Below are 25,140 nucleotides of genomic sequence, written 5' to 3'. Positions count from 1 at the left end.
CGTTCACATTCATCCCAAATGTTTTAAAAGAATGGAGGTCAGAGCTCTATAGCAGGAGATCTTCCATTCCAACTCATGTTAAAGCATATATCAATGGAGTTGGAACAGGTTTGAGTCTTTTAGATCAAGTGATGGAAAAATGTAATGCTACTGCATCCAAAAGACAATTGTGTGCTTCGAAGTTTGGGGAAGGACCAGATTTGGAACACATATATATATATATTACATGCTATACATATAGATAATGTCAAACTTTATGTTTAATAGTTTGATCAATATTTGAAACTTTTTTAAAATTAAATTTAAAAAGACAATTTGTGAAAAAAGCTGTTTTGCAAATTAGTGCATGTATAAAATTATTTTAATTAAAACAATAAAATAAAACAATTTTATGATGCTTAATTGTTGTCTACAGTAACCTTTAAAAAAAGAAAAAGTGGTGCTAATTGAACAAATCACATTGGGAATTTATTATGACAAATTTTGAGCTCCGCCTGCATGTTTTGTACGAGTTGTATGCTGCCTTTCGCTACTTGTTTTGTATCTAATGCTTCGTTAGAGCTGATGAAATTCAACATCTGGCACTTGGCTCTATGTCCTTGTTGCTGCTGCCAGAGCACCAGGTTAGCGCTGGCTTTCGCCTCGCACTGATAGAGGTTGCGATATTCATTCTGTCGCTCCACGGGTTTCCAACAATGTAAGAGAGTGGAGAAAGCTGTATCGGACCCGAGTTCACCACCGGCCGCTGCGGCTTGTGCTGTCCATCACAGCGTGTACACAAGACGAGGCTTCTGAAAGTGTGTAAATCCCAGCTGAGTGGTTTTTTAAGTGGTCTTGACAGATGCTAATCCCTTTACCGATGTTTGTTTTTCCCTTTTTTTTCTGGCCCCGGTTGTGTGGAGGGTGTTAAGAGTCATGCTGGCATGGTGACAGCAGGTGCTAATGCGACACACTCGGTTGCCCTGTGGACCTCTGTGTGAGTGAATGTGAAGGATGTGGTTTAATCCGTAAACCAGAACAGGCTGGAAACAGACCGACTTCTGCTCGTGGTTTTTAGGTGTGTTGGAGTAGGTCAAGTCTCCTTAACTGGTAGCAGCACGCAAACGACACGCCACCTTCACTGGTACTGACACAGAGGACACATCTCTTTTATTGGTATTGACACACAAAAACGTGCGTTCCTCACAGATACTGGCGCAGACTACAAGAAAAGAGATATCTCTTACCCTGGGACTGTGACAATGGACACGCCTCCTACTTTGTGACGGACACAAAAGACATGCCTCCTTCCTCCTATCCATCATGATGGAGAATTATCTGCACGTATTTCTCAGCATTAAGAACACCATTATTCTTGACCAAATCATCAACTCCATTTGCAGAAACACAGCCGCAAACTTGCAGGAAACCACCACCATGCTTCACTGTTACCTGGAAATATTTATGTACCGTTTTCTAGCCCTTTGGGGAACATTTTGCCTCCTGCTGCAGCAAAATATTTTAGATTTTTGATCCATCAGTCCAGAGCACCTTCCATGAAGACCAGACTTCTTCAGACACTAAATAGGTGTACCTGAGTCCCGCTGGTTTCCACCCTGTTCTATGCTGATGGCACTGTCGGATATCTTCTGATGTTGAAGTAAGGATGATGTGTCTTTCACCTGCTACATTAAGATTCCTTGGCCTACCACTGCATCTACGTTCCTCAACATCGCCTGTTTCTTTACGCTTCTTCAAAATAGCTTGAACAGCACATCTTGAAACCCCAGTCTGCTTTGAGATCTTCGCATGGGAGAATCCTTGCTGATGCAGCAGAACTACATTGTGTCTTGTTGCTGTGCTCAGTCTTGCCATGGTGTTTGACCTAAGACATGAAACTGTCTTCCACAACCTCAGCTTAGTAGCAGAGTTTGGCTGTTTCTTATTTAGTTTGCAGCTCCTACACAGCTGTTTCTGTTTCAGTTCATGACTCGGTCTCAACCTACATATGAAATTAATGATCATTTGCACCTGCTTGGTAGAATTGGTTAATCAGACACCTGACTCTGATTCTACAAAGTCCCTGATTTATATTGATTTGATTTTTCTTGTTTGCTCAATTTGCATTTTGATAAAAAATATATTTTTAGAATTCTTACTTTACAGCAGTTCTTTATACCTAAATAAAACTTTTGCACAGTACTGTAGACAGAGTGCAGGACAAGTTTCTGACCTGATGTGTGTGTGTGTGTGTACACACTGTAAAGCTTTTCATGTTCATTTTGAGTGGGGTTTCCCCACTCTGTAACAAGCCAGTGTTAAATGGCAAATCTGGCAATGTGTGTGTGTGTGTGTGTGTGTGTGTGTGTGTGTGTGTGTGTGTGTGTGTGTGTGTGTGTGCGTGTGTGTGTGTGTGTGTGTGTAAGAGAGAAAGAACCGGGTTCCACTTGTGATCTAATATGTCAAACTGAGCAGCCTGTGAAACAGACAGCTTTTCCACTCACTTATTTTTGGAGGGATAATCGTGAAAAATGGAAAAGGGTCCAGATTTAAAGCTCGTTCAGGAAGCTTTCCATGAGCCTCGGCCAAGCGGAACGCCGTCCAATGGAAACAACAGCACAAAAAACTGCGACCTTTTTTGCCGTTTCTCCTGCGAGGCTTTTTTTAAATCGAGTGAAAACAATCGTAAAAAAAAAGCAGTGTGACATTTGCGGCGGAATAAAGAGGCTCGCTGAGGGATGAGGATAATGCCTTCCAGAGCGTGAACTCCGGCTGGATGCGGGAGCGTCCTCACATCGCCGGACCGTGATTTAGTAGCGGTTGTTGGACATGTTCGCTAAATGGAACTGGTAAAGCCGTTCAGATAGAGCGTTCAATCAGTCAAATACAGAAAGGTTTATATTTAAGCTCATATTTCAAGTAGCTGGTTGATTTAGTAGGCAAATAGACAAAAAGGAAAATCTCAACTGACGTCCCCACTAGGGTTGAAGACAAAAATGGCATTTGCGTCACGTTTACAGTAACGGCGAGTTTCCGACTCGTAAATCCCACTCAGGTTTTTTAAGATGACATTTTCTGAAATGTGACATTATAAACAGGTCCCAGAATAAAAAAAAAAATGTAAAAGAGGTAAAACATGGGGAGGAAAATAATAAACAGCCTGGTGTGAAGCAGAATTAAAGCTGATTCAGCAAACCCCCAACAATTCATTTCAGGGTACATGTTGAAAAAAAAAAGGATAAATATATGAATAATTAACAAGGACACAATGTACAGGCTGGTAGAAGGAAGAGTGTGTGTGTGTGTGTGTGTGTGTGTGTGTGTGTGTGTGTGTACACCTGTGGGTGAACTGTAGGACACAGCCACGTCTCCGGTCAGGTCAGCTGGCGTGTAGTGTCCGTTCAAGAAAGCCGAGAAAGCCACGACTACCTGAGATCCGCTCCCTGTAGACACAAGCGAAAAAAATTACAAGACTGTGTAAGAAGACCAGAATCATCAGAGTGACGACTTATGAGAAGAAATTCTTACACAAATACACTATGGACAAAAAGATTGGAAGACCTGACTTATGTGGTTCTTCCCCAAACCACAAAGTTACACAAAGTACACAATTGTCTAGAATGTCTTTGGATTTTCTAGCATTCAGTTTTCCCTTAATTTGGTGCCCCAAACCTGTTCCAGCATAACAATGCCCCTGTGCACAAAGCCAGCTCCATGAAGATACGCTTTACAATAACTCTAACCCTATCCAGCATCTTTGCGATACATTTTTAACGCTGACTGCACCCCAGGCCACCTCAACTACTTCAGAACCCTGTGGCTGAATGAGTGCGAATCTCCAAAATATGGTGGAACATCTTCCCAGAAGAGTGGAGGTTATTCTAACAGCACATACACATCTTTTAGTTGGGTGGCCACAAACTTTCCTCCATATATTTTATGACAGTGCAGTGTACAAGAGGAGCTTAAAGTCCAATCGTGAAAATAGGTGTAATTGCATCATAAAATAGAAGAACCAATCAGGTTGGTTCTAGTTTGCATATTGAGAGAATTTGATTTTGTCATGAAGAGAAAAGTGCGCTTTTATTTTTTTGTTGTTATGTAGAACCACAACTTTGAAAGAATTTATTCATTAAAAAAAAGAGAAACAGAAAATAACAAAACAAAAAAAACAGATCGACCAACAAAATGTTATTTCAATCTCCAAAAATTTACCAATACCACAAAAAACGTGTAACGATAAAATAACGCAATTTTCTTTTCGTCCATGTATCTAATTTTTCCTTCTTTTTAAATGTTTTTCAGCTTACTCAACTTCTACCCACCAGTCAGTTCATGTCCATGAAACGACACCTATCAACCCGAGAGGATAAACATGTGCTTCCTTCATTACAGCCAAACAATGTTTTTAAATCTCAGTGCAATCCAACACTTTGGAGTAAAGCGCTATCCACCCTCTTCCGCATACACTCTGTTGTCCTGATTGACAGGAAACAGAATACAACGTCCCTCCCACACACAGCGGCTGGTCCATTTTGTTCCATCTTTGTGATTTATGAGCTTGCGATGAAAAGGCGCCACTCGGGAGTCCCACATCTCGATTACTCCTAACGACAATCGTATTGCATTCTGTTGTATCAACTGATACGTGTACAGAATTTCTTAGAAGACGTCCGGGGAAGATAAATGATGCTGTAAGTGCTGTTTTTAATACTTGGGATCTCAAAAAATATCATGACAGGAAGAAGAAGAGGAAGAGGGGATTTGAATTTTATGTCATGAGGTTGATAGAAGTAGATTGGCATTTTGTCTGATTTATATAAGAAAGTGTTTCACACACGTTTTCCCCAGGGCCCTGCCATGGTGTGCGTCAGCTCATGAGTTAACAAGCCGAGTGTTCAGGGCCGGCACAGGTGAGCGAGGATTCCTGAGAACCGCCCAGAGATTAAGTGCTCTACCAGTCTTTGTCATACTCTTTCATTTCATGCTTTTCTTTCTCCTCAGACCCCCGTTTTAACCCCTCCTCCTGTTAATCGATTTAACACAATGCTATTCAATAAAATAAATATAATGCTGTTATATGTTTTCCTGCATCCCAGCCCTGTGACCAGTCTGTTTTCCTGACATTGCTGTTATTCTCTCCACCACCACCCCACTTTCAATCTTTCTGCAAAGGGCAAGCTTTTACCCTTTCCATTCCAACACATGACTCCTCCAACTCTGAAAACACGCACACTTCACTCCCACACCATTAGCGGCTGCCAGAAAAAGAAATCGTTACAAGGCGGAGAAAGAACTGAGAAATAACTCTGGATCTTGGCGTCCCTCTAGGGGGTTTGGCATAAACTCCAGGGCATCTCGCGCGACCTCTCGTGACCCAACTTAGCCCGGCCCGGCCCCTCCTTTGGGATGTGCTCTTGAGAGGGGTCATGGCCGAGCTGATATGCACTTCACGCTTTGCACAAAGGGAGCACTTAAGGGAGGCATTCCCTAGTGGATGTCTTCATCGAGATGGATTTTGCGTTCATCAGTGCGTGTGGGGTCGCTTTTTTCAGCTGACGGGGGAAATAGCGACCTCTGACCCACAGGGTGTGTAAAAGCAGTGGCTACATGCCCCCTGGAGCACTTAGAATCAGGTTAGACACCGTCTTGTGATGTAGTAAAGGGTCAGAAATAATGAGAGGGGGGTCAAAACTGTGAGGCATCAAAATAGCCAGAGGGGTTACGACTGACATTTTCACAGAAACCTCATTCACAGATTAGGATTATATTGCTTCAACTATAAAAACAACCAGAACTTATGAATTTATATTTTATTTTTATATTGTTTTAGAGCTAATATTATATTCTATTCTGGCCTTGTGCGTTACCACGTCAGACGCGAGCTTCTCGCTGGAAACAACATGATCTCACTTTCTGCACCAAGATTTGGCTCCTGTGGATTAAGCTGAATTATTAAGCAATCAGCAGCATCATATAATATTTAAGTGTGTTTAAGTTGGTTCAACATCATGGTTTTAATGTCCATCCCTTAAACAGTGCCCAGTGCTCGCTGTGTGGAACTGCTCTCTCGGACAGTTTCTCGCTCCTCCACTTCAAGAAACACTCAAAGGTGCAAAGAGTCCCTGAAAATCACATTTGAGTAAAATTATAGTTACATTACTGCAAAACTTACTTAGTTACAAGTTCAAGGATTCCAATATGACTTGAGTAAATGTCTTGAGTATTTGATTTGAACAATACTTAAGTATTTGACTCATATTGAACATAGGCTTAAGTTGTGAGGTTTTATTTCCTTAAACACAAATCAAATTGGACACCTGGACACTGCATTCACGCAAGATCAACACAACAGGCTCTTCAACATGCTAGAATGAAATTAAGAAGTCGAATAAAAAAAAAGCAGTAAAGCAATATTTCGAAAAGAAATCTTCAGTTCACAAAAATTACAGTTTTATGTCACAAAGGAGAAGAACCTAGTTAGCATTCAATGGACAAATCAAATGAAAGTAAATGATGTTAGATAAAGTGAAACTGAATATTTAGCACTGATTTGATGCACTGATGTGATTTAATGCACCTTTAAGTCTCAGAAAGGGGCAATATTTTTATACAACTTCCACCAGTTCTTAAAGTTGGAATTTGGAATTTATTCTAGCTCTTTTTTAGACTGAAAATTAGACCAGCAATGAAAAACATTCCCTCACAGGCATCAGATTTGGGTATGTATGTGTTTTATTACATTTTTAACAGAGGGGCAAAATGTAATTGTTAATGCTTATTGTCAGTTAAAATATAGTGGAGTGAAAAATGCATCTAGTGAATCAAATGTATTTGAGTAGAGAGTCATAGTTACTTGTAATATTATTAATGTGCTTAAGTAATTTTTTGGCTACTTTCTAGTTTTACTGAGTATCAAAGTATATTTACTCAAATATACTCAATTCACAACACAGTCATCTCTCTGACATCTTATTCTCGTCTTATCCGAAACTACTCAACTTCTTCCTCTACCATTTTCACACAGTACAATTTGAAGTTTGCTTTTCTTTGCTTCGATCATAAATCTCGACCGTTTGTGTGTCCTGTACACGAGACTGACGTCAGAATTAAAGCATTTTGTTACGAGTAAACGAGCACGGTATTAGACTGATATCCGGTACTGGTATCAGCATCAATGCATTTTTAATCAATTATATATTTATAAACAAAGCAACCAAAGATCTATTCCGAGCAAACAACTGTCCCATCAAAACGAGGAACGATGATGGTAGAGATGAAAGATATATGAGGTTTGAGCTTGAATAGAATGAAGTAATGGAAGAGATGAAGAAATAAAAAAGTGATAGTGATAAAGTAAAAAGTGATAATTATAAAGTAATAGTAATAGAAAAGTAATAGTAATAAAAGAAAAAGTTAAATAACTAAAAGTAAAAAATGTAAGTAATAATAATAGTTATTGAACAGTAATAGAAAATGATGATGTAATGGCAAAGATAAAGTTGCACTGAATTTTGAATCCATGTCAATTCTGCGTTTAGGTGAGCAGTTTGGCTAAAAATTAAATCTTTCCTCTTACCTTGAAAAGCGATCAGTTATCGGAGACGTGGTATTTTTTAAATTTAAAATAAAGCTGTATAGCTAGTAGTAGCTAGGAGCATGTCGATGGTTATTAATTATATCTTTCAATTTAGCATATTTGTTTATATACACATTTTGAGATCCATTTGGGGCAAGTGCAAAATAAAAACAAATTATAGTCCAGGGATTGATTGATTGATTTATTGATTGATTGATTGATTGAGTGAATAATTGATTGGTTGATTTAATTCTTTCTTTGTTTCTTAGTTTTTTTTTTCTTTCTTTTTTTTCTTTCTTTCACCTGGATTCTGAGTAACACTCAGCTCCTGTTAGTCTTGGACAAAAAAAATTCTGGCACGGGGGATTAAGCTAGTCTTTAGCTTTTCAGCAGCTTGACGGTTTGAGGATTTTGCGTGTTACGATTTAAGCACCTCGCTTCAAATGCAGTTTTTAAACACTCAAAACACATTTACAAAACTTTCAGTGCCAACTGCCAAAAAAATGGGAACAAAAATTGAATATGACAACGCCCAGACTCTGGTACTTTTAGACCTGCCAGTCCAGGGTAAAGGCCGGCATGAAGTTTCTAAACAGCCTCTCAGTCAGTCAGCCAGTGAGACACTTTATAATCCGGTTACTTGTACCCTAAATTTTAAAAAACAGAAACCTCCAGACTTCTTAAACATACCTGATAGATTGCATAACCCATCCCTTTAAACGTTAATCAACATGATTTGTTTAGGAAAGAAAACATCGGTAGTCATCGAGCAAAGAAAGGTCGTCTGGTGAATGTTAGACACTGAAACACTGTGCTGGTATTGTATAAACCGATATGTGACGATGGTTACGCCCTTATTATAGCTGAAAGTGAGAAAGTATGAATAAAAGACTACGAAAAAGGGGAAACAATGAAGCCTGTGTGTGCGTGTGTGTGTGTGTGTGTGTGTGTGTGTGTGTGTGTGTGTGTGTGTGTGTGTGTATGTATCACAGGGAATCGTAGCATCTATGAGTCACATGAGCTGGAAAAACTATACCAAAAAAACTCTTTTTACAGTTGGCCTGATTTCTCTGTATACCCAGGAACTATGCAGCTTGTCTAGTCTTTCGCCTTTAGCATCATCATCATCATCATCATCATCAACAGAAGCAGCAGGAGCATCACAACTTGTTCTCTCAACAAATTGTCATATTTTAAAGTCACATCACTATCAAGACTATGAGGACCCCACAATGTCAAAACTACCAAATATTCCTGTGTTTGTAGGGACATTTCCCTCTACATGCCCAGTCAAGCAAGACACACACTGAAAGACCAAGAGATTGAATGAGATATAGCAACAGACAGAAGCATAAAAGCAGGATTAGGCTTCTTTTCCCTCTTTTCCCTCCACATACATTTACTTAAGTGACTTCTAACACATGTCCCTTTCACAAACAGGCCTTTGTAGTGCAAAAAACTAAAAAAGATGAAATAAAACCAGATGTTCTTTCCCTGTTTTGTCTCCAGGAAGATGCAGCTCCACCTCTGCCATGTTAATCTCTATTCTATGTCACTCTCAGGACACGCCTCGGTCTCCGTAGTGTTATGATAGGACATATTCACGTAGCAGCAGCGATGCTAAGAAAACGCGCTCGAAAAACTTTCATGCACATGCACCGATCTTACCATCCCTATATATTATATATATATATATATATATACACACACACATACATTATATATATATCAAAGGAACAGCGATGATGTGACGACTCGCTGCCAAGGACACTTAACATCACCCCACCAAGAATTCAGAAAATGACCCCACAACTGTTTCTGGATGAACTCATTAACCGTTCTGGCGTGCAAAACCTGAAAAGGCGTTTCTCAACAGACCCCTCTAACGTTTGAAACCGACACACGAGATGAGGAAATCAATAAGGAAAGACTCGCTCGGAAGTTCCGAACACGAGACGAGGGAGTTAACCTTCTGTGTCTCTTCAATTGGCGGAACTGAAATTTAATCGAGTCGGTGCTCTTTGCCAGGAGTCACGGCACAAGAGGGGCCGGTACACTTGCCTTAACATTTGAGATAAAGATCGAGAGGCGTGAAAGGCGGCTTGTTCGGATTAGCGCCTGAAGGGCTTATTGGTGTGTATGTGTTTGCAAACGGATGAATGGTGTATGTGTGTGTTGGGGACTTCTCGCACCTTGGGTATTTAATATCTAAAGAAAACTAAAGATAAAGATAAAGATCAGTTGGAATATGAAGAGTGGCAGCCAGAAGACGACTATGAATTGTCAAGCACCTAGTAATTGAGCAAGTGAAAGAGTGTGTGTGTGTGTGTGTGTGTGTGTGTGTGTGTGTGTGTGTGTGTGTGTGAAACTCTGCTCAGGTTTGGAATCTCTTGGTCCAATTCTGCATTTAAATTATGTTTGTCCCATGTCACATGCTTCCACCTCTTTAAGCCATCAAAGCATCATCTTTATAACTACCACAGCACTGCTAAATTCACCACTGGTCAGGAGGTGCTCGTTATTTTTCTATAACAGTCGTACCCACTCCCTTAACAAGATATTTCTCAGCCATAACAGATTTAAATTTACAGAATTACACTGCACGCTTTATCCATTTACAAGCTCCAAAAAAAAAAGTTAGGGCCTTTGTTAGCACCTATAAACAGTCATTCCCCTACCAGCCTTCAGAAGTTATAAACTAGAGGTCGACCAATTAATCGCACCGATTGTTGATTGCTGGAACTATTAGCTCTCTGCAAAAATCCATACCAATAATGTTTCATTATGAGATCAGCCTCTAAAAGCGCATCACTGACACCACATGCTGTTTGTTTTGACACGGGAGACTGCGTGCTGCACAGAGAGCGCTATATTATATTTATTATTCAGAATTATATAACTATATCTATTCATTATTCAATATATTCATATTTATTCCATTTAGCACATTTTCATAATTTAGTACTGTTTATTTCATTTTTGTATTAAAGTTCAGGACTATTTTACATGGAGTGTTACATGCTTGGTTGTTTTTATTTTATCCAGTATTAATAAAAAAAAACTATTGGTTGATTTAATCGATTCAACCCAGATATCGGTGTCGGTAAAATCCACTAAATCGACCTCTATTAAAAGTGTTTGTTTATGCCAAGCTTCTAGAGAAATGGTAATGTTTATATTGGAACAAGTACATTAAAACACTATGAACCTGTAAATTCCTTAAAAACCTCAATACATAAATCAGCTGTGGTGTAAAAATGTACATATATTGAGAAAAGCAAGTATCTTAGTAAGGGCCAAAGTATTTGTATTCCTACTATAAATTGATGGGGAAGTGGTAGCTCAGTGGTTAAGACTCTGGGTTAGCGATCGAGTGGTCAGAGGCTCAAGCACGGATCTTTGGGCCCTTGAGCAAGGCCCTTAACCCTCTGTGCTCCAGGGGTGCTGTAACACAGCTGATCCTGCACTCTAAGCCCAGTTCCATAATGTACCTGGGATATGCGAAGAAATAATTTCAATAAAGTTTGTAAAATACATAAAAAGAAAATGTATTTGATAACATGATGACATCATGACAATGTGCTGAGTCGATACAGAGCTTCAACTCAATCATTATTTTCAAACCTCCTACACCAATGACATCATCCCTATTGATCATAAGGCCAAAGAAACATCAGCCTTTGACCTGCACTTGATCAAAGCATTCAAGCCGACTTCCTGTCATTTGTGTGTGTGTGTGTGTGTGTGTGTGTGTGTGTGTGTGTGTGTGTGTGTGTGTGTGTGTGTGTGTGTGTGTGTTTGGATGGTTTTCCGATTCTGAGTACAGACTAAAGTCCTCGCTTAAACAAAGAGAGGATGCAACCTGCTAATCTGGCTCCTACCTACTAGGCTTTGATCTGGCAGATCTGTTTCAGTGCTGATAATAGGCATCCGTAGACACTTGGGCTAAAACACAAATGCAGGAGGAGATAAAATGCACAAGGTGACGTCTATTGAGAGCCGGAATCGTGTATCAGCCTCTTGCTTAAACCTCCATCATGACACCAATTAGTGAAATTATTCGACACTAGGTGTGTTTACATGGAGAATTGCAATCGGTTGTAAGCTTTTAAAAGTCCAATCCGAATTAAAATGCTCGCTATAAACACCTCACGGGATAAAAATGCCCATACCGAATGAAATTGTAACCGGTTTGAGAAGCGTGGGATATACGTTTCTGTAAACCGAACAAAATTTTAATTCTGCAATGTAAAAGCGTTAAATCGCTTACTGCCAATGAAACCTATTATTTGAGGTACATGATGCACTTCCCTAAATCTCTGTGCGATTTCCGAAGCCTCCTCTTCACCTGGCGTCCGTATCAGATCTCGTAGCGGCCCATTCATCATTCCCTTGCAGAAGATCTACACAAACTTTTTTGCGCTCTTGTAAACACCAAATTTATTTGCCACAACACAGGTTCCCGCACGGTTTCTGAGTTTTTATAAAACAACCGCGACACGCATAATTCGGGGGATTGGATTTCTGATGTTTTTTTTCTGGGACAATAAATCCCTCTACCAGTCCACACAAACGTGTGGATGACCGGAGACTCGTATCATTACTATAGTCCTTCATCCACCCGCTTCGGCTTTTCGGAGGAGGGTGGGGTAGGATTGAGATGCTCCTTAGAGATTCACAGCCACTAAAAGCTCAGCTTCGGGCACCCGTCTTTTCCTCGCACCGTCCATGCCAACAAATTCATGCTGATGCTTGATTAAGAGCAACTCTTCACATAAAAATTGGGCACATAAGAAATAATGGAACTCCATGTTGGCACGAATATAAGGTGGAACAGGACATAGGCTAATGTGCAGGTCACAAAATCATTCAGATTGAAAGCACCACGTTTTGACCACGTGTTTTATCACGTCTGCGATTTCATCATGGACAGCATTTTAGAACATCCTGTCACACGTAAGTTTCTTGCCGGAAACAACATGATCTTTTTGACACAATCGCGAAGATCCTGGCGCGAATCGCAGAAGGTGTTTGATGCGCTTTGGAAAGAAGACTTCCAGGACACATTCCAGAAGCGGCAGGAACGCTGGGAGCACTGTATTGCTGTGCGAGGGGACTATTTTGAAGCTGATAAATAAAGTACATAAAGTACTTTCTTGTAAACAAACTAGTCTCGAAACTTTTTAAAGCCACCGAGTATTTGGACAGGGCTTCGAAACCGACTGTCAATTAGAGTCTTTACTGTTTTCAACCTCGCGTACATTTGAAATGCTGGACCTCAGTTTACCAAAATGAGGCCATAGATGAAGAACGCTGGAAAGAAACAGGAATGAAACAGAGGAGCGAGTGAACGTACCTAAAGAGTCTAATACAAACTGGTCCTGAGTGACAGCCAGAGGCGGTTGAACACACACACTCATCTTTGCGCTCTGGACAGCAAAGCGGCTGCTCACTTTAACCTGGAAAACAATAGGAAAATGGAAAATTCAATTATATATGTATTATAAATGTTTAATGTTCTGTTATGTTGCGCTGTTACAGAAGAAAATAATAAACTATAATGCAAAGTCACATTACCACCCTAAGCTTGATTACTTTTATGTGTTTTTAGTTTTTTTATACCAAAAAAAAATCTCCCATTAATGACATTTTTATTCATAAAAAAATAACAATCAGTTTAAAGTTATAATCAATATCGACTAAATCAGTTGCTTTAACATACACCACAAAGCCTTTTTTCTGTCTTTAATACAACAATTTTTAAAAATGGTCTCTTTTACAAAGAGCGAATTTCATTTTCAACAATTTCTATGGAAGAAAAAATAATGCAGAATGTAGAAATACCTTAGAACAAGCACTTTCAAATTCAAAGCTGCTATAATGGACAATGAATCAACCAATCAGAATTTAGAATTCAAAACCTTCACAGGGAAGTGAGAACAATGTGTGTATGTGTATATGATGTTTGTACCTTGACTGTAACAGAAGGGACATGAATGCCGTTGATTTCTGGGATAAGGGCTTGCTGTGGAGAAAAAAGGTCGGCGTTAGAAAACTAACATTACAAAGCATTACATGATGACACTTCATCCAATCACAAATCATTACATGATTAGAGCTCATCCAATCCAAGAGCATTACATGATTTAGGCCTCATCCAATCACAGAGCATTACATGTTTAGACCTCATCCAATCACAGAGCATTACACGATTAGACCTCCTCCAATCCCAGAGCATTACATGATTTAGACCTCATCTATTCATGAAAGAGTTAATGATTGGACCTCACTCAATCACACTTCAATACAAGATTCAATCTCGTCCAATCACACAGCATTAGACGATTAGACATCATCCAGTAACAGAACAGTTTATGATTAGACCTCATCTAATCAGAACATTATATGAATCAATCTCATCCAATCACACTGAACTACATGATTAGACAGTATCTAAACACACAGAAAAACATGATTAGACTATATCCAATCACACAGCATTATATGATTAAACTTTATCCAATCACAAAACATTCAATGATTCCACTTCATCCAATCACACAGCATTAGACAATTAGACTTAATCCAGTCACAGAACATTTAATATTTAGACCTCATCTAATCACAGAGCATTATATGATTCAATTTTATCCAATCACACTAAACTACATGATTAGACTGTATCTAATCACACAGCAAATCATGATTAGATCTCATCCAGTCGCACAGCAATTCATGATTAGACTTCATTCAATCACACAGCACTATATAATTAATCCTCATCTAATCACACAGCATTACATTATCAGACTTTATCCATTTACAAATCAGTTAATAACCAGACTTCATCCAATAACACAACAATACACAATAAGATCTCATCCAATCAGACACCTGATTAGTCTCTTGGCTCAGTGTTGACTAAAAGAGGTCACATGATCAGGTCTATATCATGGGTATAACTTTATATATATATATATATATGAAATGACCAGCACCGAGACATCGTCCAAGTTGGTAGAGACGAGAGCCGTCACTGCCAGGTCGTCCTCAGCTTCAGCTTTGGGGATGATGTCTACGAAAAATCAGAGACACCAAAAAAAATTGCTTATGCTTTGATCGAATTTATTGAGATGTAACAGTCAGTCATTGATGCTTTAAGGTTGGCCGATGACCACGACGGACGAAGATAGGGCTACAATTTGAACATTCGAACCAGAGCCTTGAACGTCGCAAAAACATGCAGGAGTCATTACAAGGCACTCCAAGAAAATAAAAAAGTCCCATGAGTCAACTCATCCTGAGGAGCGGTGACCTTCAGCAGTCTCAGGTCATTAGAGATGCCGAAGAGCCTTGGGCGAGTGCACGTTTCACGAGGAAAGATTACAGAAAACAAAGGTTGCGTGTTGGCAACGTTTCTAAGCGCTGTCATGGATTACAAACCGAGCGAAACCTTGACGGTGTGCAGACTCGGTCAGTAGAGCCAGGCTTCCAAAAAAATGTCTTCGAGTACGATTCTGTTCTGAAGTGTTTCTAGAACTTATTAACTAAAGGGATTCAGAGAGATCGGACATCCTCTTTATCGTTAGATGTTTATCTTTATAAAAACACAACCAAGCAAATACACCATGTTAAACCTTCATCTCAGATTTCTACTAAAGACTCGTCCTGGTGCTTCCTAACACTTGTGAATTTATTTTCCCCTTCCATTCCGCAGGACACAAAGACTCTGTTCTGCACCACAAAAGGCTTCCAGTCTCCTGCACCACCAGGGGTTAAATGAGGTCAGGACGAGGCCTTGAATCCGCCACCAGGTATGTTTTTGTTTATGAGAGAAAACTTCGGTGGTGAATGCTCGCTAAGGTTTTCACGACTGGTTGTTAGTACGGCCACGTCAACAGCTAGTCTTAATACCAACACAACACGACAAGGTTGAATCTCTCAAATATAAAAAAAAAATATTTGCCTAGCCTGTGCGATATTGACAAAAAAACGAGATCTTTGTATTTTTTGGGGATTTGAGCAATATCGATGATCAGATGAGATTTCGCTGAGTGTGTTATTGTGCTGGTACAATAAGATCTACTGTGGACAGCCTCCAGAATCCAGATCTTTTACCTTCATGAAGCAATTTTTTCTAAAAGTGTGCGTCATATTAAATTCTTACATTTAAACAGTCAATTTGAATAATAATTTGAATAATAAGACATTTTGATGGTAACCAAGCAAATCAACAAATTCATCTTTGCAATGCAGAGGGAAGATTCTTTAAATATAAAATGAAAATCGCCATTTAATAAGTGAGTCACTGCAAATGAATCGCCCGTTTAAATGATTCGGTTCAATCGCAACGACTCACTTACTCTCTATTGCTCCGAGACGCGAAACAGTGCTGTGGCTTTGTTTGGAATTATTTTTATGTGGGCGAAATCAAGCAAAAATAGGCAAACAGTGGTGTCTTAAACGTAAGTCTCTTGATATTAATGTCTTGTTTACTGAATAAACATTTTTTATTGTATAAAATTAATACATTTGTAATCGTGCCGATTTTTCGAGAAAAAAAAAAACTTCACTTTTCATGGGGTATTGATAAATTATATGAAATTATATAAATATACACATCTTCTGCCCCCATATCTTGAATGTTGTGATCATTCCAAATGAGTTTTTATAAACTGAATCATGCAAAGAACGCACTCTGAATGTGCACGAATCTCACCTACTAGACTTTATCACGTAATGGGTTCAGAACGTTATTAAATTTGTCAGGGCTTCGATCAAATGGCAATAATCTCCCCCTCCATTTATTTTTTTTGTCACAGACCCTACCCTGGTTCCTGGTGACTTCACGGATGACCTTCTGGAGAGCCTTCATCTCTTTGTCCACCTCGTCGTAATTGACCTCGCGGGCGTCCACCTTTGGTGCCGTAAAGAAGGAAGGATCCGTGCCCATGTAGGAGCACTGCAGATGCCCTTCAGCACTCAGGGTCACCACCAGGCCTTTGAGATCCCTATGAAGAACCAGCATAATATCCTGATTTCTAAATTCCACGACATAGCTGGCTGTTTTCTTTTCCTCAATTTAACGCATGTAGCAAATGCAACTTGGTTATCGACCCAGCTATAAAAGTTTCCTAAGTCTTCAGGACATTGTGAGTTTAAAACCAAACTTGTTTTTCAAAATATGGTTAAAACTGTGCTTCATATTGACACCTGCAATCATTTTTTACACTATGATTTATTCTTTGTGGTAAATAATATTGCTAATGTGAGGCAAAACCAAACAAGATAATGGGGTCCTGGAGTCACCGGATGATGCGAGCTGCTCTGGAGTAAGAGGCATGAGGTTCTTTAAGGACATATGTTTTTTTTTAGCGTGTGCAAGCAGCCTGATGGTCTGAAGTTCTGGATCCCAGAGCTGCACAAGCAGAACAGTGTAAATAACCAGCGTGGCTCTGTGCAGGTCTGAGATCAGGACTAACGCTAACTGGATGCAGATGTGTTCCGTGGGCAGTTAGGATATAAGAGGCAATAACTCTGGTTGAGGGAGATTCAGCACAGCAGCTGCACCTGCAAAAGGAGCTGCAAATCTGTTTTTTTTTTTTCTTCAATAAAACTCTTCGGCCCGTGCCAGGTTTCTGTGGTTGTCCTGCGTCCTGTCTTTCCTGCCAAACAGCTCAGGCTTCAAACTGACTAAAACCATTGTGTGTCTTCTTTTTCGCCCGGTGGCTCCTAAACTCGGACGGTCACAGCTGACCTGATGCTCTCACTGACCGTCTCCCAGATGCCCCGGCTGATTCCTTCAACCATGACTTTAGGCTGCTCTTGCTTTTGTTTGGTAAATACATTTCCCTGGAGCAGTTTGTGAGGGTTTTATGAAAACAGAAGGAAGGTAGGAAGGAGAGAGAGAGAGAGAGAGAGAGAGAGAGAGAGAGAGAGAGAGAGAGAGAGAGAGAGAGAGAAGAGAAAGAGAAAGAGAAAGAGAAAGAGAAAGAGAACGAGAAAGAGAGAAAGAGAGAAAGAGAAAGAAAGAAAGAAAGAAAGAAAGAAAGAATGGAAGGAAGGAAGGAAGGAAGGAAGGAAGGAAGGAAGGAAGGAAGGAACAAATGAGGAAGAAAGGAAGCAAAAAATTGATGGAAAGAAGGAAGGAAGGAGAAAGGAAGGTCGGAAGGAGGAAGGAAGGAAAGAAGGAAGGAAAAGGAAGGAAGGAAGAAAGGAAGGAAGGAAGGAGAAAAGAAGGAAGGAAGGAAGAAAGAAAGAAAGAAACAAATGAGGAAGAAAGGAAGCAAAAATGGATGGAAGGAAGGAAGCAAAAATGTAAGGAATGAAGAATGGAAATGAAAAAAGGGCAGAAACACAAGATAATGGAGAGACAAAAATGAATTAGAATAAAGAAGCAAAGACTGAAAAACATAAGGAAGGAAACTAAGAATGAAGGAAGGAAGAGAAAAAAAAGAAAGAAAGCTATAAAAAATAAGGGACAGATGAATGGATGGATGAATGGTGTTTAATCATTTAATCTCTATGGCATTTCTTTCTTTTTTCAGTGTTAAATAAACAGGAGTCTGTTAAAGATGTTGGTGAGATTACTGAGCTCATCTCACTCAGTGTTCTGAACAGAGCCTCTGTACCACACAGAGATCAGTCACCCGAGCTCCAGCTGCAATACACTACTTGTTCATTTCTTGATTAGAGCAGACAAACACACAAAAGCAAGTACAGCGCCTGATCATTCCGAATCCTTTTCCTGCTCTGTTCTTTTTCAAAAAAATTAATAAAAAATGTATCTTCCACGATCTTTAGTTCTCAAAGACTCTGTTCATTGTCTGAAGGCGAAATCTGGCAGACGGAGTTTAATCCTGAAAACTGTTCTCGGCACATAAGAATACTAATCGCCTAATCGACCAATCAGAGTTCTTCAAGTCAGGGGTCGTACACAAAAATAGGCTCTATTTATTATTTTGTGAATTTGCCACAGCGCTAATGCTCTTTCAAGTCGTTTGGAGTAATCCTTGATTAGCTGCGAGATACGAGATTAACTCTCTATGGAATTGTTTTTTTTTTTTATTCTTTTTTTTATGAAGTTTCTTTTTTTGTTGTTTCTTTAGTTTTTTTTAAAACAGCACTCAGTTGGGAAGTAATTGCTGCTTGCATATCCCTTCATCTAACTTTAACATTTATAAGTGTGTAACGTACTGTAGGTATGGGAGAGTGTGTGTGTGTGTGTGTGTGTGTGTGTGTGTGTGTGTGTGTGGGATCTGTGTTTTGCTTTGCTGAACAGTGCGATTGCTGTGGGCAGGTCAGTGTAGGGGACTTGGCGAGCTGGGTGGTAAAACACTCCAGCTGTGGAGCTACAGTACAGAAAACACACACCCCACTGCTCACACACTTCCCTGCAACACACCATGCTCAGAGCTAGAAACATGCCAGCGATGGGTGTAACAAATCCTTAACACGTTCTTATAAATGTGTTTGGAAGGATAAAACTCGCGACATCTCGAACGCTGTCCGGTTTCTCTGTAAAGGTTGTGCTCTGGGTGTTTTATTTGATTTGTATTATGAATTTTAAGAGATCGGACGATGATGGTGTTTTTATGTCTGCTATACTTTAAATAATAACACTTGTGTTACGTATATTCTATATAAAAACCAAATATAATGTAAGTATAAAGTAAGAAAAACTAAGGGAAGGAAGCAGGGAAGGAGGGAGGGAAGAGAGGAAGGAAGGAGGAAAGCAAGCAAGCAAGGAAGGAAGGAAGGAAGGAATCAAGAAAGGAACAAATGAATAAAGTAATCAAGGTTAAAAGGTGAAAAAGAAGAAAGAATAGAGGAAAGGAATTTTTCAGAAAGACCAAATCAAGTATGGATGGATGGATGGAGGGATGGAAGGAAGGAAAAAAAAACTAGAAGGACCTACTCAAGAGAGGAAGGAAGGAAGGAAGAAAGGAAGGAAGGAAGGAAGGAAGGAAGGAAGGAAGGAAGGAAGGAAGGAAGGAAGGAAGGAAAAACTAGAAGGACCTACTCAAGAGATAGAGGAAAGGCAGGAAGGAAGTAATTAAGGAAGGAAGGAAGGAAGGAACGAAGGAAGGAAGGCAGGCAGGAATATAAGGAATACTGGAAGTCTTGTCCTATAGTCCTCGTATCAGTAACTCCTCAAAGCTTCCTCACACCACCTCATTGTTTATTATTTCTATAGAACAGCTTGAGTGTTTGTTTCTGAAGGAACTGTAATGTGAGGAATAACAGCACTTTGGCAGTGATTTAAAGCTCCTTGATGTGATGTTTAATCCGGTAATAACGTGAGCGCATGTTATTACATCAGTACAGCACTTCTGGAATCATTAGGATTGCATTTAAAATGTACATTTTGTACAAGAAACCAGCTTTACATCACTGTAAACGAGACAACCCTGGGAGCATGCGCGCACACACACACACACACACACACACACACACACACACACACACACACACACACACACACACACACACATTCATGGCCCTGGCTTCTGTAAACCCACTCCGTACTAAATACACAAACAAAATCGCAGTTATTAGCCATCGATGTTTGGATTACAATTGTTGAAAATTGCGGTGTGATTATGGCAGTTTTAGATGTGATATGTTGATTTGCTGCCACTCCTTATCTGTTTGGACTGGCCACCGGATACGGGACATCTTGGAGCAATTTTCCCGTGGAGTGGATTCAGCTTGGAGGCTGATCGAGGACGTGAAACGACTCCAAGCCAAAGTGCTCCTTCATCGAGTGAGAGACCTAATAATCTGCGTTTTGTTCGAAAGCCTCGCTTCCTAATTGAATCCAAGCTGCTGAGGCGCAACATCAAGCAAAGTTAGGATGCTCTCAGGAAAACCAGAAACTGCTTCAGGAAAGCAGACGTGCTTTGAAGGCCATGGCGTCTATTTCTACAAGGCGTGTGTGTGAGTGTATGTGTGTGTGTGGAGAAGAGTCAGAGTCCCGTGTGGAGAATAGAAATCGGGACAAAAAGCTCATTTAGACGGTGCTGACAGACAGGACGAACAGGACAAAACCAGAGCAAGTGACCCAAAAAGTGACAGAGAAGTGCTTTAAAAGAAAGGAAGAAAGAAAGAAGAAAGAAAGAAAGAGAAGAAGAACCGTCACTCATCCTGGACCACAACGGTATCTGTTACCTTATCAGATGAGAAGAGAATCTGAGTGGAGTGTCCCCAAAGACTCACAGATCATCTCAAGCATGAGACAATGACCCTTTGCTTTTACACTCTTAGTTTTAGCACACATCTGCATGCATCTGTTTAGATTAAACTAATATATATATACACATACAGGCTAAATTGGACATGCTCTGACCCAGTCGTCTAGCCATCCCAATTTGTCCCGTGTCAAACTGGCACAAATCCTTACGCTTGCCCATTTTTCCTGCTTCTAACACGTCAACTTTGAGGACAAAATGTTCACTCGCTGCCTAATAAATCCCACCTCATTAACAGTTACCATGATGAAGAGACAATCATTATTATTCACTTCACCTCTGTTCGGTGTGTGTGTTTTTTTCTTTATTGCAAGCTTTGGCATTGAAGTCAGATGTCACTCTTTTATGGCTAAAGTGTAAGTTTTATGTCAATCAAAAATAATCAAGTATTTAAGTAATAAAATAACCCAAGATCCTGAACCAGTTTTCAGAATAAAAACTACACAATATACTACATTTATAATGATAAGATATAGATTTTTATAGAATATAGATTTATTTTAAAATTAGTTTTCAGGATCTCCCAAAAAAAATAGCTACAGAGTCACTGCACTTTTTTGGGATTTTTCCATTTGCCAGTTTTAATACACTATAAGGACAAAGGTTTGTGGACACCTGCCCAGCAGAATGGGGTGTAGTTTTTGAACATTTTATTCCACATTTATTTCCCATTTGTTGTTATAATAACCTCTGCTATTCCTGATGTTCCACTAGATTTTGGAGCGTGCTTATGGAGATTCATTCAGCCACCTGGGTGTTAGTAAAGTCAGGCCCTGATGTAGGTGAGGTGAGAAAGCCTAGGGTTCAGCCAGCATGAAGAATTTACCCCAAAGGTGTTGAATAGGGTTGAGGTTCAGAGCTCTAGAGCAGAAAATCATCCACTCCAACACATGTAAACTTTGTGCACAGCGGTATTGTCATGCTGGAACGGGTTTGGGTCTCTTGGTTCTTCTTCAAGTAAAGGAAAAATTTCATCAGTAGACCCCCATGTAGTCAGTTTCTTCCATATAGTTTGAATGAGAGAAGTGAGAGTGAGCACGTACAGCAAAATGTGTGGTTTAAAAAAAATAAAGGCTCAGAATGTAATCCTGGCTCTGTAGGAACCAAAAGCCAACCTGGAGCTCTCAGCCTAAGCCTCGACATAAATAATAACACATGACAAGTTATACTTTTCCATTTTCTCCCCAGATGAAATGGGATATAAAACTAAACCGTGACCTCACCCATGAGGAAGCGGGCGCACTTACGGGAAATTCGCGATGCGCACGGCCACGGGCACGCAGGCGAGTTGAGCCGCCCATTTCAACGTCGTGTCCTGATACACCAGCAGCATGTTGTTATGGTTGGCCAGCAGGATGTTGGTTGTACCTTCGGAAACTGTGGACAGAGGGAGACGGTCAGCGCCTTGCCGGAAGTGCAAAGGTATGTTGTGTATGAGTGTTTATGAGTGTGTGTGATTGAGCAGGGCCGCACACGGAGTGAAATGTCAGGGAGGTCAGGTTAATGACAGGTTCCTGCTCTAACCCTGAAAGCCACTTCAAAACAGCCAGTGCTCATCTGTTTCTCACTTTCTCAAAAAGCCCTGGGATTAGGAACAACGCCTACGAAGGCTATTTAGGCCCCTCGGTCACCAGCTTCTACAATCACACCAGAGATGGCAAAAGTACACACATCCTTCACTCACATTTTTTTTTTAAAAACTGTGGTAAAAGTTGAAGTTCTGACTGCACTTTTTCACTCAAGTTGTAAAAACAGTTGTAGAACGAAAAAGAAGTGCAATGACGAGAAAAAATTTCGATTATGTCACCGAATATATTAAAACTAAAGTAACAAATCTGTTTTGAAAATGTAGAACGTGTATTTGTGTAAAAAATTTAATGAGTGAAAGTAAAAAATTGTCTGAAAAATAAATAGTGGAGTAGTGATACCAGAAAAATCTACTTAAGTACAGTAACAAAGTATTTGTACTTCATTACTTCTCATCTTCGAGTCACATATATATACACACATTGACACGTTGGTTTTCAGAACCAAACCCTGTACACCAGGAGTCCCCAGTTTTTTTCTTTGAGGGCCACATAATGTTTTTATGGGGTTTGTAACAGAAATTTACATGAGCCGGAGTGACTACCAGTATTGTGTAGATTGTATTATGATTTTAAATACATTTATTACGACACCTAACGCTAGAATAGTTTATTATTATGTTATGCACCCTACAGACAAATGAGCGTTACTTTTAAGACATATATCGGCTATTAAAAGAGCATTATTACTATTATAATTACATTTGTTTCATATTCATTGCTATTGAAATCAAAACATTCACTTATGCATGTGGTTGGTGGGTGATTAGCAAATAATCAGGCTACGTTAATAACTAGATGTCGATGGATAGTGGATTTTAGCGATAGCTAAGTTGGATCGTACGTGCTGATTGCTGATTAATCAACCGATAGTTTTTTAAATGGATACTGCAAAAAAAAAACAAAAAAAAAAAAAACAACCACGCCATGTAAAATAATACTATTAATAATTACTAAAATAATTATTATTCGTAAATATAATATAGCGCTCTCTGTATAGCGCACAGTCATAAGCTTTAAACAATACATGGCGTTAGTGATTCGCCTCTAGAGGCCGCTCTCTTGTAACGACGATGGAACTTCTCAGCCTCTTCCCCGACGGACGCAACCAGGAAAAACTATCTGTGATAATTCATCAGCAAAACCGATGAATTGGTCAACCTCTAGTTTGATGGTTGGGATTAGATGCTTGAATAATTTTGGGGGAAAAAACTGCACTGATAGTGGAGAGAGAATTAGAAGAATGTTGGTTTCAGTGAAAGAAAAAAGACGAGAGCAGGGGTTTAAGTGGCCTAAAAAAAAAGGTAAGCCTGTTATTTTTATCATATCCAAAGGGAAGCCTGTTAAATTTTCTACAGCACCAGGACACCAGCCAAAACAATGACAATTTCAAATGGCTTGGAACCGTCATATAAAACAAGCGTGCTATATTACAAAGGCAGGAAATGATTTTCCACACCAGGTTTATTCATCCGTTCATCTTGTCAGAGCTGCCAGGGCTAAGTTACAACCATTTCTCTCTCTCTCTCTCTCTCTCTCTCTCTTTCATTGGTCGTACTTACAATCCAAATCCTTCTTTAATGGGAACAGATTTGTACTTAATAACTTCTGTACCTAAAAACTTTTTGAGTCCGGCTTTTCCATCATTTCAGGGATGCTTTTACATTTACATTTATGCCATTTAGCAGAAACCTTAACCAGAATGACTTACAACTGAGCCGTTGAGGGTTAAGGGCCTTGCTCAATGGCCCATCAGTGGCAGCTTGGTTGATTTGAACTTGTGACCTTCCTATCCGGAGTCCAGTGCCTTAACCACTGAGCTACCACCACCATGTTTTTCTTTTCCACCATCACCTTGGGCTTGTTTATTAGTGGACGAAATCTTCATTCCAAAGGTTTTTCCTGAACACCTTCTCAGTAGAAATTTCACCAGCATTATAAGGCCACGTCCACACAAATATGTTTTTGTTTGCAAAACGCATATTTTTCTTTACGTTTTTGGTCTTTCTGTCCACACCGAGACAGCGTTTTCAGGTCAACAAAACAAAGAAAATGTAACTCCAGGCAGAAATGACGCGGGTTAAATCGTTTTATGTTTTGCTCATGTTTGCGCAGTACAGGGACGTAAGCAAGCAACTTTTAGGAAACGTTTGAAAACCATAGTGTGGACGTGGAGCGTTTTTAGACGTAAACGCCATTTTCAATTGTATACGGATTAGTGTGGACGTGGCCTAAATCGCCCGTGCCGCACAATTGACCTTGCACACTAAGCGGATGAGATGCACCGCCTCACCTGTCAATCAGATTGTCCCCTCCCACCCCCTCGTACCAGTTTAGTAGCTGTGAAGTCAAACATGTTTGATATCATTCAAATCGCTGCTCACGTATCAAGACAGTCTGCCGTGCTCACAAATTTCAAGTGCAAAAAAAAAAATCTGAAGTCTGAGTCTGAACCTGATGCCAAAATGGCTTTAATGAAGTTAAATGTATAATATTGCTTTTAGGTTAAGGAGAAATAAAGCAGTGTATCTTTGTTTGGGGTGTTTACCCCATTTGTCCGCCACGACATGTTAAAACTGAAGCGACGGACGAAATTTCAAGTTCGCAGCCCAACATGGGGACACAGAGCAGGTCTGTGTTCAGGCGCCGTCTCGGTCCCCGAACCCAACACGCACAGGATTGTGCGTGTTTTTATCTGATAAACCTGAGATGCTGCGCAAATAAAGGCGTCTTGGCGCGTTAGGAA

At 39.9% G+C, this 25,140-nt stretch overlaps 1 protein-coding gene across 6 annotated transcripts in view; it reads right to left on the bottom strand.

The window, feature by feature from the left end:
* The window catches only part of bbs9 (Bardet-Biedl syndrome 9), a 123,510-nt gene that overhangs the window by 85,972 nt on the left and 12,398 nt on the right, over positions 1-25,140 (bottom strand). For all 6 annotated transcript variants that reach the window (XM_046876167.1, XM_046876165.1, XM_046876166.1 and 3 more), the window contains 6 exons: positions 22,056-22,185; positions 16,388-16,569; positions 14,557-14,633; positions 13,530-13,583; positions 12,915-13,017; positions 3,318-3,422 (listed from right to left, as the gene is read on the bottom strand). In XM_046876167.1, the coding sequence (XP_046732123.1) occupies positions 3,318-3,422; positions 12,915-13,017; positions 13,530-13,583; positions 14,557-14,633; positions 16,388-16,569; positions 22,056-22,185 (651 nt within the window). The remainder of the gene's footprint in view (positions 1-3,317; positions 3,423-12,914; positions 13,018-13,529; positions 13,584-14,556; positions 14,634-16,387; positions 16,570-22,055; positions 22,186-25,140) is intronic.

The sequence above is a fragment of the Silurus meridionalis genome, chromosome 20 (assembly GCF_014805685.1).
Source record: "Silurus meridionalis isolate SWU-2019-XX chromosome 20, ASM1480568v1, whole genome shotgun sequence".
Taxonomy (NCBI): domain Eukaryota; kingdom Metazoa; phylum Chordata; class Actinopteri; order Siluriformes; family Siluridae; genus Silurus; species Silurus meridionalis.
The sequence above is the reverse complement of the archived record's forward strand: the minus strand, read 5'-3'. Positions and strand labels throughout refer to the sequence as shown.